General features: G+C 49.2%; 1 protein-coding gene across 3 annotated transcripts in view; it reads right to left on the bottom strand.

Moving 5' to 3' along the window:
• Positions 1 to 19,723, bottom strand: part of DIAPH2 (diaphanous related formin 2) — a 1,333,979-nt gene that overhangs the window by 1,162,160 nt on the left and 152,096 nt on the right. For 2 of the 3 annotated variants that reach the window (XM_040325027.1, XM_040325029.1), the window contains one exon: positions 18,719 to 18,739. The exons of the other annotated variant lie outside the window; for it this stretch is intronic. In XM_040325027.1, the coding sequence (XP_040180961.1) occupies positions 18,719 to 18,739 (21 nt within the window). The remainder of the gene's footprint in view (positions 1 to 18,718; positions 18,740 to 19,723) is intronic. 3 annotated transcript variants of the gene reach the window in all.

The following is a 19,723-nucleotide window of genomic DNA, read 5'->3' as shown; positions in this document are numbered from 1 at the left end:
CAATCACTGTGCTGTGATTCGTTACAGCACACGCTGATTTTTGGGGAAGGGAGGGTGTCCCGGAATGGTAGTTTGGAAATGTGGTCACCCTAGGGGCCGGGCATCTGAATTACAGCGGGGGGGGGGGGGGGGTTGGAAGTGCCTGATTAAAGCCGTGGGTAAACAGCGGGCACAATGCACTGCGTTCGCCGTTTGCACAGTGTTGTGTTAGGGAAGTGAATACATCGCTTCCCTAACTCTGACCCGCCTCTCAGCCAATCAGGTGCACCGGGTCTGGTTATCTGTCACCTGATGCCTATGAGACGTCCAGTCATAGCAGAAAAGGACGGGAGAAGACATCGAGGACTCAGAGGGAGCGTGGAGGACAGCGGGCGGGGGGGCACACTGGCAGCAATTGATGCATTTGATGCCACAGTGGCGGTAATTTATAGGTACAGTGACTGTGTTTGATGGGCACAGTGGCTGCATTCGATGGGCACAGTGGTGGCAATTTATGTGTACAGTGGCTGCGTTTGATGGGCACAGTGGCTGCGTTTGAGGGGCACAGTGGCTGCATTTCAGGGGCACAGTGGCTGCATTTCAGGGGCACAGTGGCTGCATTTCAGGGGCACAGTGGCTGCATTTCAGGGGCACAGTGGCTGCATTTGATGGGCACAGTGGCTGCGTTTTGATGGGCACAGTGGTGGCAATTTATTGGTACAGTGGCTGCGTTTGATGGGCACAGTGGTGACAATTTATGGGCACAGTGGCGGCAATTTATGGGCACAGTGGCTGCGTTTGATGGGCACAGTGGCTGCGTTTGATGGGCACAGTGGCTGCATTTGATGGGCACAGTGGTGACAATTTATGGGCACAGTGGCAGAAATTTATGGGCAAAGTGGTTGCGTTTGATGGGCACAGTGGCTGCGTTTGATGGGCACAGTGGCTGCATTTGATGGGCACAGTGGTGACAATTTATGGGCACAGTGGCAGAAATTTATGGGCAAAGTGGTTGCGTTTGATGGGCACAGTGGCTGCATTTGATGGGCACAGTGGCTGCGTTTGATGGGCACAGTGGCTGCGTTTGATGGGCACAGTGGCTGCGTTTGATGGGCACAGTGGCTGCGTTTGATGGGCACAGTGGCTGCGTTTGATGGGCACAGTGGCGGCGTTTGATGGGCACAGTGGCGGCGTTTGATGGGCACAGTGGCGGCGTTTGATGGGCACAGTGGCGGCGTTTGATGGGCACAGTGGCGGCGTTTGATGGGCACAGTGGCGGCGTTTGATGGGCACAGTGGCGGCGTTTGATGGGCACAGTGGCTGCGTTTGATGGGCACAGTGGCTGCGTTTGATGGGCACAGTGGCTGCGTTTGATGGGCACAGTGGCTGCGTTTGATGGGCACAGTGGCGGCGTTTGATGGGGCACAGCGGCTGCGTTTGATGGGCACAGCGGCGGCGTTTGATAGGGCACAGTGGCGGCGTTGGATGGGCACAGTGGCGGCGTTGGATGGGCACAGTGGCGGCGTTGGATGGGCACAGTGGCGGCGTTGGATGGGCACAGTGGCGGCGTTGGATGGGCACAGTGGCGGCGTTGGATGGGCACAGTGGCGGCGTTGGATGGGCACAGTGGCGGCGTTGGATGGGCACAGTGGCAGCGTTGGATGGGCACAGTGGCGGCGTTGGATGGGCACAGTGGCGGCGTTGGATGTTTTTTTCCCAGTTTTTTTGCGCCCCCCCAAAATTTTGGATCACCAGCCGATACTGGTCAGTAGTGTATGGATCCTTCCAGCCTTGCACAGTTGTAGCGGCTCCTCTCCTGGACTGAAGCTGAATACTCTGATTTCACTGCACACTGAGAGCTTCTCACAATGTACATTAGAAGCTGCAGAAAGTCAGATAGAGCCCCACCATCAAGGGGATTTCGATATTTGCATAACTCCTCCCAAGGATCAGCCCACTACCTGTATCAGGTCTGTTGGATCTTGAGAGAAGTACTGAGGCAGGGTGCTGTGATGTTTTATAGAACCTATGAGCTGCATCTTGCAGGCTCCAGCCACGAGCCACAATCTGCCTGCAATACATAGAGAAGCACAGGGATCCAGTGATGGCATCACTGGATAAAAAAAAAAAAAAAAAAAAGAATAAAAAGGTATGCAAAGAAAATGAACAGGTTTTATTATGTCATTTGCATATAGATGAAGGTGGAGGGAGGAACAAGGGAAGGACAAATAGACAGATTGCACTTCTGTAGCCCTATTCAGGGAAGTTTCCTTCACTTCCTGTTTTGCAAAATGAATTCCAAGAAATAACTTCAAATCAGAAGCCCTCTGCTTACACATCAGAGTCCCCCACTTACATCAGGGTTCCCATTAGAGCCCCCCTCCTTACATCAGGTACCCATCAGAGCCCCCCTTACATCATTACAGTTCCTCTCTTACATTAGGGTCCTTATCAGGGTCCCCCTTATATCCCCTCCCCTACATTAAGGTCCTCATCAGAGTCCCCCCCTTACATCAGGGTCCCCATTAGAGGCCCCCCTTACATTGGGTCCCCATCATAGTCCCTCCCTTACATTAGGATCCCCACTCCCCATCATATTCCCTACCTTACATCAGAGTCCCCATCAGACCCTCCCACCCTTTACATCAGGGTCTCCATCAGAGTTCCCCATTACATCAGGATCCCTATCAGTGTCCCTCCCTTACAACAGGGTCCGAATCAGAGCCCCTTCCTTACATTGGGTGCCCATGAGAGTCCCTCCCTTACATTGGGTGCCCATCAGAGTCCCTCCCTTACATTAGGATCCCCACTCCCCATCATATTACCTACCTTATACCAGGGTCCCCATCAGACCCTCCCACCCTTTACATCAGGATCCCCATCAGTGTCCCTCCCTTACAACAGGGTCCCCAATCAGAGCCCCTCCCTTACATTGGGTCTCCATCAGAGTCCCTCCCTTACATTGGGTCCCCATCAGAGGCCCTCCCTTACATTGGATCCCCATCAGAGTCCCTCCCTTACATTGGATCCCCATCAGAGTCCCTCCCTTACATTGGATCCCCATCAGAGTCCCTCCCTTACATTGGGTCCCCATCAGAGTCCCTCCCTTACATTGGGTCCCCATCAGAGTCCCTCCCTTACATTGGGTCCCCATCAGAGTCCCTCCCTTACATTGGGTCCCCGACAGAGTCCCTCCCTTACATCAGGGTCTCCATCAGAGTTCCCCATTACATCAGGATCCCTATCAGTGTCCCTCCCTTACAATAGGGTCCCAATCAGAGTCCCTTACTTACATTGGGTCCCCATCAGAGTCCCACCCTTAGAATAGGGTCTCCATCAGAGTTCCTCCCTTATGCCAGGGTCCCTATCAGAGCCCATCCCTTACACCCAGGTCCCCATCAGACCCTCCCACCCTTTACATCAGGGTCTCCATCAGAGTTCCCCATTACATCAGGATCCCTATCAGTGTCCCTCCCTTACAATAGGGTCCCTTCCTTACATTGGGTCCCCATCAGAGTCCCACCCTTAGAATAGGGTCTCCATCAGAGTTCCTCCCTTATGCCAGGGTCCCTATCAGAGTCCTTCCCTTTCACCAGAGTCCCCATCAGAGTGTCCCCTTACATCAGGATCCCCATCAAAGTCCCTTCCTTACATTAGGACCCCCCTTTCGCATTAAGATCCCCATCAGAGTCCTCCCTTACATTAGAAGCCCTATCAAAGTCACCTGCAAAGTCACCCATCAGAGTCCTCAGTCTGTGCATGGAGTCTGAGGATACCCCGCTGAAACTATCTGTGGGTTGCCTAAAATCTGTTAGTGGGCTGGATGTGGCCCCCTGGGTCATCGTATGGGGGCCCCTGCATTAGAGAAATTATTAGGGTGTCTGTTTTTTTTTTTATCACTTTAACTCCACTGCCTATATTCTCGGATCCACTGATCGATCGGACACGGAGTTATCACTGACCGCTCACGCACCTCTTCACAGCTCGGTATAAATTGCTCAGGTCGGCGACAAGTTTACTGTAAAGCTCATTCCATTCGAACGGCGGTGACAAATCTCCACATTAAAAAAAAAAAAAATCTCCAAATAAAAAACGCAGAGGCACAAACACATTGCAGAGCTGACCTTCTCCCTCGTTAAAATTGTGCATTCATCAATAATAAATATACCAACCTTGTTTTTGCACACAAAACGCTATCGATTTGTTATATCTAAACAAGAAATAGCAAATGTCAACCCCTCGGCTTATGCTCTCCGACAAGGTAGGAAGGGTTTCCGGCTCGATAGAAGGCCGTGTAAACGGCGCCGGATTAAATGCTGCGAGAAAGACGCTGAAATCTTCCCTCGGACGAAGTGGCTTTTTTTTTTGGGTTGTGGAATTTGTATGTAGCACCCTGGGGCCAGATTCATGAAGAGATACGACGGCGTATCTCCTGATCCCCCGTCGTATCTCTGAGATCCGACGGTCGGATCTATGCGACTGATTCATAAGAATCAGTTCCGCATAGATCTCCCTTAGATCCGACTGGTGTAAGTGACTTACATCAGTCGGATCTTAGGCTGCAATCTACCACCGGCCGCTAGGTGTCGCCTCGGTCTTTTACGCATTGGATATGCAAATGAGAACCGCCGATTCAGAAACGAACGCCCGCCGCTTTTTTTTTACGTCGTTTGTGTTCGGCTTTTTCCGGCGCATATTTACCCCTGCTTTATGAGGGGTAGCTAATGTTAAGTATGGCCGTCATTCCCGCGCCGAGTTTCAAATTTTTACGTCGTTTGCGTAAGTCGGTCTGGAATACGGATGGCCGCAATTTACGTTGCCGCCGAAAACAATGACGTCCTAGCGACGTCATTTGGAGCATGTGCACTGGGAAATTTCGCCGGCGGCGCATACGCAGTTAAATCGGCGCGGGAACGCGCCTGATTTAAATTGTACACTCCCCCTAGCCGCGGAATTTGAATTCCGCCGGGGGAGTTACGACCCGCCGGTGCAAGTTTCGAGGTAAGTGCTTTGTGAATACTGCACTAGCCTCGCAAAATTGCACCCGCGGATCGTAAATCACATAGATTACGCGGATCTTTAGATCCGCTAATCTATGTGAATCTAGCCCCTGGTGTTTAGGCAGGGATGCTAACAAATTTCGTTTGCCAGGTACTGCGTTTTTCCCGAAAATAAGACCTACCCCGAAAATAAGACCTAGCGTTATTTTCAGGGGTCAAGTTCTGGGGGGGAAAAAGTGTGGGAACTCCCACCCAACATCCACTCCCCCACCAAAAAAAATTAAATAAAAACGATATACACTCATATGCAAGTTCTTTCTAAATCCCGCGATAACTCGCGGCAAACCTCCGCAATGTCTCCTGGGAACAATGAAAAAAGCTCCCAGGAGACATTGCGGCATCGAGGAAGTGACGGAATACTCGCACACTACCCGATGAATCCATATACAGGAAGCGGCCAGTAACATAAAGGATTACTAAGGTTCGCCTGGCCCTGACAGTGACTCGAGCTGGGCATCGCCGCTTAGTGAAGGATTGGCTCGGCTGCTCTAGTCCTGCAAAAGGAACTGCGTTCCTGCTGTGAAAAAAGCGCAGGGACTCCATTCCCACAGGACTTAAGCCCTGGTTATTTTCCAGGAGAGCTGCAATATAAGCCCTACCCCGAAAATAAGCCCTAGTTTAAAATGCTTGTAAAATCCTATAATCCACTCTATTTCTGGGAGTATATAATGTACAATATGTGTGTTTCTGTAATATAACTGGGCAAAATACCGTATTTATCTGCCTATAGCGCACACCGGCGTATAGCGCGCACCCCTCATCTAGAAGGGAAATTCCTGGGGGAAAAAAATTAATTACTTACAGTTTTGGTGTCTTGCCCGGCGTCCATCGGCGGCCTTGTTCGGTCCGACGTCCGTTTGCGGCCGTGCGTGGGGTCCGTCTGAGGCTTCCTCGCGGCGTCCGTCCAGGTGTCCGTCTGCGGCTTCCTCGCGGCGTCCGTCCAGGTGTCCGTCTGCGGCTTCCTCGCGGCGTCCGTCCAGGTGTCCGTCTGCGGCTTCCTCGCGGCGTCCGTCCAGGTGTCCGTCTGCGGCTTCCTCGCGGCGTCTGTCCAGGTGTCCGTCTGCGGCTTCCTCGCTGCGTCCGTCCAGGTGTCCGTCTGCGGCTTCCTCGCGGCGTCCGTCCAGGTGTCCGTCTGCGGCGTCCGTCCAGGTGTCCGTCTGCGGCTTCCTCGCGGCGTCCGTCCAGGTGTCCGTCTGCGGCTTCCTCGCGGCGTCCGTCCAGGTGTCCGTCTGCGGCTTCCTCGCGGCGTCCGTCTGCAGCTTCCTCGCGGTGTCCGTCTGCGGCTTCCTCGCGGCGTCCGTCCAGGTGTCCGTCTGCGGCTTCCTCGCGGCGTCTGTCCAGGTGTCCGTCTGCAGCTTCCTCGCGGTGTCCGTCTGCAGCTTCCTCGCGGTGTCCGTCTGCAGCTTCCTCGCGGCGTCCGTCCAGGTGTCCGTCTGCGGCTTCCTCGCGGCGTCCGTCCAGGTGTCCGTCTGCAGCTTCCTCGCGGTGTCCGTCTGCGGCTTCCTCGCGGCGTCCGTCCAGGTGTCCGTCTGCAGCTTCCTCGCGGCGTCCATCCAGGTGTCCGTCCAGTCCTCCATCCGCACGTTGCCCGGGGTTGCGGTGGTGTTCGTTTTTGAATTAGGCGCCGGATTTCCTGTTTGTTCGGCTTCTCTCGCGTGGCTGCGGGCGTAGCCGAGTGCGCAGTACACTCGGCTCGGCTCTAGGCTGCGGCGCTCGGCGCCCAATTCAAAAAACAAACACCGCTGCAACAGTATCGGCGTATATCGCACACCCACGATTTTCCCCTGATTCTAAGTGGAAAAAAGTGCGCGGTATACGCCGATAAATACGGAACCTTCGGTACCCCCCCCCCCCTGCAGTGCTTGGAGTGGGGAAGAGAGCTTGGGCGGGTCACGGAAGTACAGAGAGGCGCTATAACAAATGTATTTGGCACAATTATATTACAGAAACACACACATTGTGCATAATATAATACTGTAATAAAGAGGATTATAGGATTTTACAAGCATTTTAACTCCGTTCACACTGGGGATTCCTGACAGGCAGGGAGGGAGAGGGGGAGAGAAGACATCACATTACATGGTAAGACCTACCCCTGAAAATAAACCCTACTGTGTCTTTTGTTGCCAAAATTAATAGAAGACCTCGGCTTATATTCGGGAAACACGGTAGTAATTGCCCTGGCTAATTGTTAGGAGATCCACTGATTTCCCCCTAATTCTGGAATTGCTGCACTTCTCTCTTCTGTCACTAGATGGCATTGTAGCTGGTGACATTAGACACAGGCATAGCAAGGACAGATCATGAATGGATGGGGTGTCTCGGCCAATAGGCAAGGGTTTCTTTACGTCCCTTGGCCTGCTGGGAGAGCCAATTTATTTGGGTGTAGTCTGGTGATCGGGGTTCTGTGCCACCTGGACGGTTGTCTGGCTGGACGTGCGTTACGTCACCCCGGGGCTGCTAGACCAGAAGCCTGAGGTCTATTCGGGGGACACCTGGCTGCTTGGCTGCCTGAGGCCTATTCAGGAGCAGGAGAAGCAGTGTAGGGTTGGTAGTCCAATGGAGGCCGCCAACTAAACAGGAGATTCTCCTGAATGTAATCTGATGGCTTTTGTCCCGCCCCCGCTGTACTTGGGCTTTGTTGGGGGCCACAAAAAAAATAGTTTTGGTTTGTTTGCCCCCCTCCCCTCACTGGAGCACAGGCCGCCACTGATTCTGAGAGAAGAAGCAATCGTATTGGACGGGCAAAGGGGGGTTACAGGAAGATCCGGGTCTCGGGAGAGCGATCTCTCAATGTTCTGCATTGGCGCCGATTGAGAGCCCGACCGCGAGCCCAATCGCCTTTGTTTGCTGCCCCCGCTGGAGCACCACCCGCCACTGCTTCTGGGTTCAACTCAGGGCACCGAGGACATCTTGTGGTAAAGAAAAAGTATTGCAGGGTCAGCTCTAGATTAAAGGAGAATGTTGTAGCCAGCTATGCATTTTTGTATTTTTATTTTTTTTTAACATCCAAAAGGAACAAATTAAAAATAAAAAGCCAAACTTTGGCTTTCAATACTGTCCCTGTTGGCAGAGTATGGCCCGCTGCGTGTTCTTTAATGTGTAATCATGCCGTTATTTTACATGCACAGTCTCCAGGGGCTCCGACAGTCTATCTTCCCCCCACATCTCTTTCCAGTCCTTGAAAACTCCAGCAATATTTATATATCAACTGCTTATCCCCCTAATGCATCCTGCCATGTCCATGACAAAAATCCTTTCTCAATCCCCTGTTTAAGTCTAATATATATACCGGCTATATGGACACAGCAGTAAAAGCACCGGAGCATTAGATAAGTCTCATAACATTCTGAGCACATGCTGCTTTTATAGAAAAGATTTCAATAATAAGCAGCCTATTCAGCATATAGCAAGGCCACTTGACTGACGGCATGCATTCATGCATAGGAAATGTGCGCAGTGACCTAAGAAGAAAAATAAATAAAAAAATTAAATAAAAAAAGGATAAAAAAAATGAATAAAAAGTCCATATTAAAATAAAAAAAAAAAAAAAAAAAGGAAAGAGGACCTGTTAAGCATAATTAAAAATAAATCCTTCTTTAAAACTTGGGAGCGGATTTTAATTCTATTCCTCCGATATTCTGCTTTCACCTTGGGATTCAATAACATTTTTTTGCTTTTGTAATTCATAATAATGTAAGAATCCCTATAGAGCGCCGGCATATGGCACAGTGCAGGGCTGTCCATTAAAGTAGATGCAAGTCCTAATGGCACATAAGGGTGGATTTATAATGCGGTGAATGCGACTTCCATCAAATATTCAAGGCAGGTAAAAGGTAATGATTTAGTTTGCTAAAGCACTGTGATGCATTGCCATTTTTTTTTTATTTTTTTTTATTTTTATTAACCACAAATGGAAAAAGAAAATATGGACAGCCGCACTCCAAAAAACCTTGATGGTTGTCTTTATTTAAAAAAAAAGGAAAAATGCACTACAAGTCACAGCACACAATACGGGAGTAAAACATCTGACGCGTTTCGCACTATAAATTAGCGCTTAATCATAGCTGACACTTAAGCACTTAAGACCGATTATGCAGGTAAAAGGACCTGGCCATTTTTTGCGATTCGGCACTGCGTCGCTTTAACTGACAATTGCGCGGTCGTGCGACGTGGTTCCCAAACAAAATCGACGTCCTTTTTTTCCCCACGAATAGAGCTTTCTTTTGGTGGTATTTGATCACCTCTGCGGTTTTTATTTTTTGGGCTATAAACAAAAATAGAGCAACAATTTAAAAAAAAAATATCAATATTTTTTACTTTTTGCTGTAATAAATATCCCCAAAATAAGATCTAAAAAATATTTTTTTTCTCAGTTTAGGCCGATACGTATTCTTCTACCTATTTTTGGTTAAAAAAAAAAAAATCGCAATAAGCGTTTATCGATTGGTTTGCGCAAAACACGATAGTTTATAGCGTTTACAAAAGAGTTTTATTGCATTTTTATTAATGATTTTTTTTTTACTACTAATGGCGGCGATCAGCGATTTTTTTCATGAACGCGGACACTTTTGACACATTTTTGGGACCATTGTCATTTTCACAGCAAAAAGTGCTATAAAAATGCACTGCTTACTGTGAAAATGACAATTGCAGTTTGGGAGTTAACTACTAGCGGGCACTGAAGAGGTTAAGTGTGACCTCATATGTGTTTCTAACTGTAGGGGGGCGGGGCTGGACGTGCAACGTCATTGATCGCCTTTCCCTATATCAGGGAAGAGACAATCAATGACAGTGCCACTGTGAAGAACGGGGAAGGTGTGTTTACACTCACCTCTCCCCGTTCTTCAGCTCCTGTGACCGATCGCGGGGACTCCGGCGGCGATCGGGGCCGCGGTCACGGAGCTTTGGGCCGGGTCAGCGGAGACGCGCTGCGGCCACGTGCCCGCGACGTATAGCGGCGTTAGGCAGTCCTTGAGTGGTTAAAATCGATGGTGTGTGGGCTCCAGAGCATTTTTCAAGATGTAAAAAATGGCCATTAAAAATTTCGAACATGCTCTATTGTCGTCAAGGTTGTAAAAAATGGTCGTGTGTGGGCTTTAACGACGTGAAAACCCGCGCATGGTCAGAAGCAAGTTATGAGACGGGAGCGCTCGTTCTGGTAAAACTAGCGTTCGTAATGGAGTAAGCACATTCATCACGCAGTAACAGACTGAAAAGCGCGAATCGTCTTTTACTAACACAAAATCAGCAAAAGCAGCCCCCAGGGGGGCGCCATCCGCATGGAACTTCCCCTTTATAGTGCCGTCGTACGTGTTGTACGTCACCGCGCTTTGCTAGAGCTTTTTTTTTCCCACGACCGTGTGTAGGCAAGGCCATTTTAATGATCGGGTTGAAAAAAACGTCGTTTTTTCTTGACCCTTAAAAACGTCATTTTTTAGAACCCGAAAAATGGTCGTGTGTACGAGGCTTCAGCCGAGTTTTTCAGCAAATTCTTTTGTGCTGAAAATGCCCCCCTTCGGCTTATACTCGAGTCACCTTTTCGCGCCTGATCTCCCGGACTTTGGGGACCCGGTATCGGCCGGTCACCCCTTCCATAGACCCCCATGTTAAATGGTCATTTCTCCAGTGATTTTGGGGACCCGGTTCCGGCCACTCGTAGGTCCTCTGGACCCCAAACTTGGCACACATGTAGCCCCACTCTTCTCTACAAGTGTATAATAATTGGTTGATCATGTAAAGATGTACGCAGATGATCATGTACAGATGTGCGCAGGTGATCACAGATGATCATTGAGACGTGTTTTTACCGTTACATATGTGGGGGACAGGTGTTTTTACTGTGTGGGGACATGTGTGTGGGGACACTATTTTGGGGACTTGTGTGTTATCATTGTGCGGGGACACTGGGCCGGTGATCAGTGTGTGAAAAGCTGTAAAAAAAACAGCTCATACTCACTGATCACCAGACGGCTGCAGCGATCTGCTCGCCTCTCCTCACCGACAACTTCTGCTTGAGGAGAGGAGAGCCGATCACCTAGCAACCGGCTCTCTATTTAAATCACATGACAGCTGTGATTGGACACAGCCATCATGTGATCAGGAGGGCCAATCACAGAGCCTTCCTGCCGATCGGACATGCAACATGTCCGGGTGACACGAGCGCATCGGGATCGCGCCGCTACGCAGGCACGCGCGTGCGCAATCCCGCTACTTCTGAGGGACGTTCCTGAACGTCCACTCAGGAGGAAGCACCCACCCGGCCGTATATGTACAGTGGCCGGGTGGAAATTAGTTAATCATAGTTGCCTGCCTGATGCAGCACAAAGCTGCTGTATTCCCCTTTATGTTGTGAAGTTTCCCATAAACAAGGGTGATTTTATGGGTGTGCGGCCGACCAGGACCTTTTTTCCTTTAATCATTCAAACCTCTTCCTCTAAACCCAAGTCATCCCAGACGCACCCCCGACTTGTGACTGGACAGCGAAAAGAAGAATCAGAAGAGAAAACTGTGGTGAACAAGGCCAGCACCGATTATTGTGGTAGAGGAAGTAGGGTTGAATGATTCTGGCCATCAAACTGAGGACATCTAACCACAGGATGGCAGGAGATCACCATTCAAGGAATCCCTGGCAACCCATGTATGAACCTTACCCTAGGGTTTGTACAGGGGTTGCTATGGATTCCTTGAACCCTACCATGTACCTTGTACCCTACCATGGAGCCCTGGTTAGGTTGGAAAGGTTAGGTGACTGTGGTGAACAAGGCCAGCACCTATTATTGTGGTAGAGGAAGTGGAACAGTAGACCGACCTAGAGCAGTGTTTTTTTTTTTCAGGATTGAAGGATTCTGGCCATCAAACTGAGGACATCTAACCACAGAATGGCAGGAGATCACCATTCAAGGAATCCCTGGCAACCAGTGGCGGTGCATCCATAGAGGGAGCGCTGCCCCCTCTCTCCTGGCCGCTGCTGCCCCCTATTCAGGTGTCCGGCCCCTTGTCGAGCGCCGGCCATTTGAATTACAGTGGTCGGGGTGTTTTTGGAAGTGTCCATTTACAGCCGTCGGCTCTAATAGGCTTTCTCATTAGAGCCTGTGGCTCCCAAATTGGTAAGGAGCGGGCGCACTGCTGTGCGATCGCTGCTTACGTAGTGCTGTTTTAGGGAATCATTTCCCTAACACTGACCCGCCTCTCAGCTATCAGGTGCACCGGGTCTGGTTACCGGTCACCCGATTGACTGAAGCGACAGGTGTTGTGATTGGACACCTATCAGGCGTCCAATCATAGCAGAGATGACATGAAGACGACGGGAGAAGACATTGAGGACTCAGAGGGAGCGCGAAGGACGGCGCTGACCCGAGAAAGTTAAGTGCCGGGTGGTGGGGCAAACTGGCGGCTATTGATGGGGAAAACTGGCGACGTTTGATGGGGAAAACTGGCGGCATTTGATGGGGCAAACTGGCGGCGTTTGACGGGGCAAACTGGCGCCTTTTGACGGGGCAAACTGGCGCCTTTTGATGGGGCAAACTGGCGCCTTTTGACGGGGCAAACTGGCGCCTTTTGACGGGGCAAACTGGCGCCTTTTGATGGGGCAAACTGGCGGCCTTTTGATGGGGCAAACTGGCGCCTTTTGATGGGGCAAACTGGCGCCTTTTGATGGGGCAAACTGGCGCCTTTTGATGGGCACAGTGAGGCTGCAATTAATGTTTTTTTTTTGTTCAGTTTGTTTGCGCCCCCCCCCCCCAAAAAAAAATGTTGAGCACCAGCCGCCATTGCCAGCATTTCATGGGGCACAGTGGCTGGTGCTTGATGGGGCACAGTGGCTGGCGCTTGATGGGGCACAGTGGCTGGCGCTTGATGGGGCACAGTGGCTGGCGCTTGATGGGGCACAGTGGCTGGCGCTTGATTGGGCACAGTGGCTGGCGCTTGATGGGGCACAGTGGCTGGCGCTTGATGGGGCACAGTGGCTGGCGCTTGATGGGGCACAGTGGCTGGCGCTTGATGGGGCACAGTGACCCTGCAATTAATTTTTTTTCAGTCCCCCCCCCAATAAATTGAGCACCAGCCACCACTGCTGGCAACCCTTGTATGAACTCTACTCTAGGGTTCATACAGGGGTTGCTATGGATTCCTTGAACCCTACCATGTACCTTGTACCCTACCATGGAGCCCTGGTTAGGTTGAAAGGTTGGAAAGGTTAGGTGGAAAGGTTGAGAAAAATGTTTGAGGCCTCATACACACGATAGGTTAAACAGAGGACAACGGTCTGATGGACCGTTTTCATCGGTCAAAACCGATGGTTATTTAACCATCGGTTAAAATGAAGCCGACTTGCTTTAAAAATGTAACTGATCGATTCCTAACCGATGGGAAAAAAAACGATCGTTAGTAGGCACAACCATCAGTTAAAAATCCATGCATGCTCAGAATCATCGTTTTTTTCAGCACGTTGTGGTGTTTTACGTCACCACGTTCTGACACGATAGTTTTTTTAACCGATGGTGTGTAGGCGTGACGGACCATCAGTCAGCTTCATCGGTTAACCAATGAAAACGGTCCATTCTCATTCGATGGACTGATCGTGCGTTCGAGGCTGGAATGCAACTGTAAGCCGATGAAGAGACGCTGAGCAGACGAAATACGTTGGGAAGGGTAGGACAATCCTGCAGCACCATTCGTAGTACATTGTAGAGTTATTCATGAGTTTATTATAGAGTCTTGTTAACAGAATAGCAGACAGTAATCAGGGTCAGATGTCATGAGATCACAGGGGCATATTTTGGTGGTCCCTTGGGTCTGGAAGGGGCATGTTTTAGCAATATTTCTCTAGATTTACAAAATGTCCCGGATGTGAGCAATAATGGAAAGGGCAGACTAAGGCCAAGGTAGAATGACAGCACAATTTACGGGGAGATGTCAGGGATGTAATCTACAGAAGCCCAAAACATCGTGCCTTACTCAAATCACCTCATCAAAAAAAAAAATCATTGTATTCATTTATGAAATACATAATCAAGAATCGCCAGCTAAGCAAGCACTATGCATATCTATAGGAACGAATCAGATTACAAAAGGTCACAATCTTTTCATGTCAAAGGTCTTTTTTTCTCCTTTTAGCATTGTAATTAATTCAACGTTTACCTTCACTTTGAAGCCTCCGATTTAGTTATATATATATGCATCCTTCCCCCCCCCCCCCCCCCGCTTTTGTCATGTTACAATCTGCCAGTATTATGAACGTTATTATTCTACCAAAGTTAATGTTTTATATTTAGTATTCATACAATGCCATGAACAAAACTATAAATATGTAAATTACATCAAGGTATGAAAATAATATATCAAACAAAAGAGAGCTATTGAGACCAAAATAGGGCCAAGGCAAGCCATTGGCAAGGGTTTGTCTCCCCCTGCTGGCAGCCAAAAAGGAATCTTTTTTTTTTTTTTTTGCGCGGTCGATCGAGCGCTCTGAATTGGATTGAGGTCTCTTTTTCATCAAATTGACTTAACGGCGTTCAATATTTGTTTTTAGGCGTTGGATGGCCTGAGTGGGCAAATTTGGAGTGTTCCTATTCCCTCTTGAAATGCTTAAAGCTTTAAAGTCTACGTTCAGGAAAAGGGGCCAGGGATATATAGAGGATCATTATTTATACCGCGATGCAAGGGCGTGTGTGGCTCTGACCCAATTAAAAAGGTGTAATTATGTGTAAAGGACCCTTAGAAAGAGAGGTTAACACTTCGTAGTCAGAAGACAAGGATCGAGTTGTTGTTGCCACCCAACTGCCAAGTGTCGATCTTCAAAGTAATAAAGACATTTAACATAAAGAGTTCCACCAGGAAAGGGTTACATGGTACTTTTCATGGGTATAAATGACCCAAGGTGCCTACGCCCAAGCCTCTGTGTCCTCCCAGAGATCTCCAAAATCCGGGGAGGTGCCCCATCAAGAGGTGCCCCATGGACAAGATCTTGGGTGGTCAAGTCTTGGCTTGACAACTAATACATTTATGGATTTCATACGAAATGAATATTCAAGCGTGTTTAGTGTCAGTAAAATGATGGGACAATATTCATCCCACTGACACCAATGATGGGACACTATTCCTCCCACTGACACCAATGATGGGACACTATTCCTCCCACTGACACCAATGATGGGACACTACTCCTCCCACTGATACCAATGATGGGACACTATTCCTCCCACTGACACCAATGATGGGACACTATTCCTCCCACTGACACCAATGATGGGACACTATTCCTCCCATTGACACCAATGATGGGACACTATTCCTCCCACTGACACCAATGATGGGACACTATTCCTCCCACTGACACCAATGATGGGACACTACTCCTCCCACTGACACCAATGATGGGACACTATTCCTCCCACTGACACCAATGATGGGACACTATTCCTCCCATTGACACCAATGATGGGGCACTGAATCTCCCACCAACTTTAATGATGGGGCACTATTCCTCCCACTGATACCAATGGTGTTGCACTATTCCTTTCACTGAAACCAATGATGGGACACTATTCCTCCCACTGACACCAATGATGGACACTATTCCTTCCACTGACACCAATGATGGGACACTATTCCTTCCACTGACACCAATGATAGGGTACTATTCCTCCCACTGACACCAAAAATGGGGCGCTATTCCTTTCACTGAAACCAATGATGGGAAACTATTTGTCCCACCAAGTTTAATGATGGGGTACTGATCCTCCCACCAACACCAATGATGGGGCACTATTCCTCCCACTGACACCAATGATGGGTCGCTATTCCTTTCACTGAGACCAATGATAGGGCACTATTTGTCCCACTAAGAATAAAGGGGCACTGTTCATCCCACCAACACCAGTGATGGGGCACTGATCCTCCCAATGACACCAATGGTGGAGCACTGATCCTCCTACTAAAACCATCAATGGGGCACAAATCATTCCACTGACACCAATGATGAGGCACCATTTCTACTCCCACTGACCACCAAGCCTGAGACATTGGCGACTCCTACTGACACTGAATCTATCCATTGCATATATGGGGGTGGTGAGGATAAGGGGGGCTGCCCCCGGGTGCCCCTAATGGACGGGCCACCCCCACTTCCACTATAAGACTGACAGGAGTAATGACAGGGGCATCATTACTTCTGTAATCCCAGTGCAGGAAGGGGCAAGAAGAGGGGGAGAGAGCTGGGAGGAGGTGCGGGCTGTGCTCTCTATCTCCCCCAGAGGCGGCTCTAGGCTTTGTGAGGCCTTAGGCAAAACTTACACACGAGGCCCCACTCTTCCTATCCAGGCACACAGGAGGGCTGCTGCATGGCCGGGCACTCACTTTCTCTCTGGGCGGTCGGCTAGGCTGCAGCAGGCGCTGGGATGGGATCCATCCACCGGAGCTCCTCCTTCCCCTTCACAGACAGTCATAGGGCAGCTGTATAGTATCCTGACCCAGCCAGACGCGGAGAGCGGTGCGGGCTGTAGGAGCCCACATGGACTTGCAGCCCGCCCGGTGCGCTTTTTACTGATGGCCCCTGGAGCCAGTTGGTCAGTCCGCAGTAGTGATCGAGCACAGGCAAATTAGGCGGCCGCGAGCAGGGCTGTCTTAATGAGAGGGCACTGCCCAGGGGCCCCAGCTGCATGGGGGGGGCCCCTGCACTTTGCCCAAAGCAGCTGGTCCTTGAGCCCACGCTGCCCCGAAATTGGGGGCCCCACAATGGCACTGAGAGTGATAGATAGACAGGGGAGGCAGTCTGCCTCCTACCTACTTGATGCCTGTTTACCTGCACTGTCATCATTGTAGGGGCCCCAGAGCATGACTTTGCCCAGGGGCCCCAAGATGCTATTAAGACGGCCCTGGCCACGAGGTCCCCTGTGAGTGCGAGGCCTTAGGCGGCCGCCTACTTAGAGAGCCACCTCTGCTCTTTCCCCCTCCTCCTCATAAGCTCGCACATAATGAAGGGGGATGCATCTTTGCCATGGGCACTGGATGACCTTGTCCTGGCACGTGTCATACCCTGACCATACCGTATGTGTTTTTGTGTCTTAAATGATAAGCGGACAGTTGCCAAGTTCCATTGTCTATAGCAGGCGGTCCCGAACCTGTTGCAGATGGCTGTGCAGAAGCAGGGGTCACAAATATGCAATAAATAAATAAAAATAAAAAGGAACATGGTCTGATCTTCTCTAGATAGACCCACCGATTCTGCCAGTCATTTCTCAATCATTCCCCACATTTAATGCCCTTTGCAAGCAATGGTACAGTAAGGAACCAATCATAAGGGCAACATCTGATTTGCTATAAAAATGAAACAGGATTACAATTATATGACAATATTACAAAAGATACAATTTCTCATTTTAAAACCAACCAACGTGACTTGTTACATTGTCTAAATTCTGCTGCTATATGCAGCTCTGAGCCGCCATAACAACAATGATCCTCCAGAGGGCAGTAGGTCCTATGTGCTTTTTACATGTTACAAGAGATCTCTATCTATAAAATGTTCACATGGTATCAAATTAACAGAATATAGAAAAATGTTTCTTGATGGACTGTGAAAAAACACCCGTCACTGTTACGTTCTGATTATTTCCATACTAGGAGAGATTATATTATATATCCAAAAGCAACTTCATTCCAATAACGGTCCATGTGGCAGCCCATCCATAAGGGGCACAGGGGTGCCGCCCAGTGGCGTACCAAGTGGGGGGCAGGCTGCCCCGGGGTGCCTCATACTGGGGGGTGTCAGGGGGCACATTTGTGTGTTCCTATGCTTGGGCTCCTGTGCCGTTTTCTGTGTTTTTCAGGCGTTCCGCCTGGTTGGCTGATGGAGCTGTCTGTCTCCTTGGATGCGGGGGTGGGCGGCAGTGGTGTATTTAGGTTTTGTGCTGCCCTAGGCCTGACTAAACTCGTGCACCCCCTAATTTAAATATGCCTCACCCCTTCCTGTCAAGGCCACACCCCTTGCTGTTTAAGACCCGCCCTTCCCTAAAAAAAAAAGTGTTGCCTATAGTTCTACTTTAGGCACAAAATTCTGAAAATTGTATGGAGAGGACTTAGAAGATATAACAATGTCAATGGTGCAGCAGAAAATACATAGCACATTGAGGAAGGTTCGTGGTTCAGGAGAATAGGACAGTCAAAATTAGAAGCCCCCCCCCCCCCCCCACAGTTGCAAAATGCTGGCCGGAAGCAGTGCGGCTGATTTATGGAGGCACTAGACTAATTTGCCTCTCTGTCCAGTACGCCCCATAAGACTGGCGCTACACTAAAAGGGTAGTGCAAGCCGGCGGGGACTCATTCCATGCTGCCCCCCTGCAAGATGCTGCCATGCATGTGTTGCGCTATATAAGCTTTTCACTCACTCACTCACTATGTGTATATTGTGTATGTATGTATGTATGTATGTATATACTGTGTGGCCCCAAAATCAATTGCCTAGGGGGTGCTATAATCTATTGCCTAGGGGGTGCTATAATCTATTGCCTAGGGGGTGCTATAATCTATTGCCTAGGGGGTTCTATAATCTATTGCCCGGGGGCCCCATAATCTCTTATGGCCCCGGGTCCCCATAATCTCCTATGGCCCCCGGGTGCCCCATGAGATGTCAGTCCGCCCCTGTCTATTATTTACATTTAACATAGATAAGTACTCACCATAGCTTTACTTCCAGTTATCTGCATGCAGGAGTTCAGCGGAGAGGGATTAGAAGGTGGAAAAAACAAATACAGCACAATTAGTAGTAGATTCAAGCAGAGACACTCTATGGTTAATAGCTAATCACAACGGTTACTTGACTACATTACCCATACAGACAGCTGAACCCACAAGACAAACACGTTTATCCAAACACATGCTATTCTTCACCAACATCGAATATGGAATTAAGTTTCATGCACTAGTGAATAGATACATATCAAGAGGAAGCAACTGGCATGTGTATAATGCAATCAGCCTTTATATAAATTGATATTATAGCCATTTCATGGCACAACCAACAAGCATTAGTCACAATGGCAGACGTTGACATGGCACAAACAATGGGGCATGAATCCAACGGTGGACATACACTATATGGCCAACAGTTCACGGAGACATAACCATCACACTTACCTATATGGCCAAAAGCATGTGGATCTCCCTCCAAAAGATATAGTTCCGCTGTTTTCAGTGAAGGGTACTTGTTAATACTACAGCAGAAATTTTAGACAATGGTGCCAACCTCGTGGTTATAGTTTTGGTGAAGGCCCTTTTCGGTTTCAGTATGACTGTTCCGCTGTCTACGAAGCCAGTTCCATAAAGACATGGTTTGACCAATATGAACTCAAGTTACCAGCACAGACCTCTGACTTTTTGAAATAAGTGGAACCAAGAAAAACCCAACTGTGTGATCAACATGTAAACAAAGGAAAAGCTTGTAAGGTCAAAATTCTCTCTACCAAGGACTAAAAGAATGGACATACCTTGGAACTTGCCAATATTTATTATCCGATTAATGCCTGGGTGCAGGATTACAGTGCCATCCCCATATTCTAGATAGAATGTGGACTTTAAACCCAAGAAGGCTATTTTCACATGCTTTAGGGGTAATATCATATAGTATGCATGTTGGGGCAGTGGTAAAACTAGCAAAATCCATATCTTTGAATAACTCCTCCCTC

The sequence above is a fragment of the Rana temporaria genome, chromosome 9 (genome assembly GCF_905171775.1).
Source record: "Rana temporaria chromosome 9, aRanTem1.1, whole genome shotgun sequence".
In the NCBI taxonomy this organism is placed as follows: Eukaryota; Metazoa; Chordata; class Amphibia; order Anura; family Ranidae; genus Rana; species Rana temporaria.
This window is presented reverse-complemented; position numbering and strand designations above follow the sequence as displayed.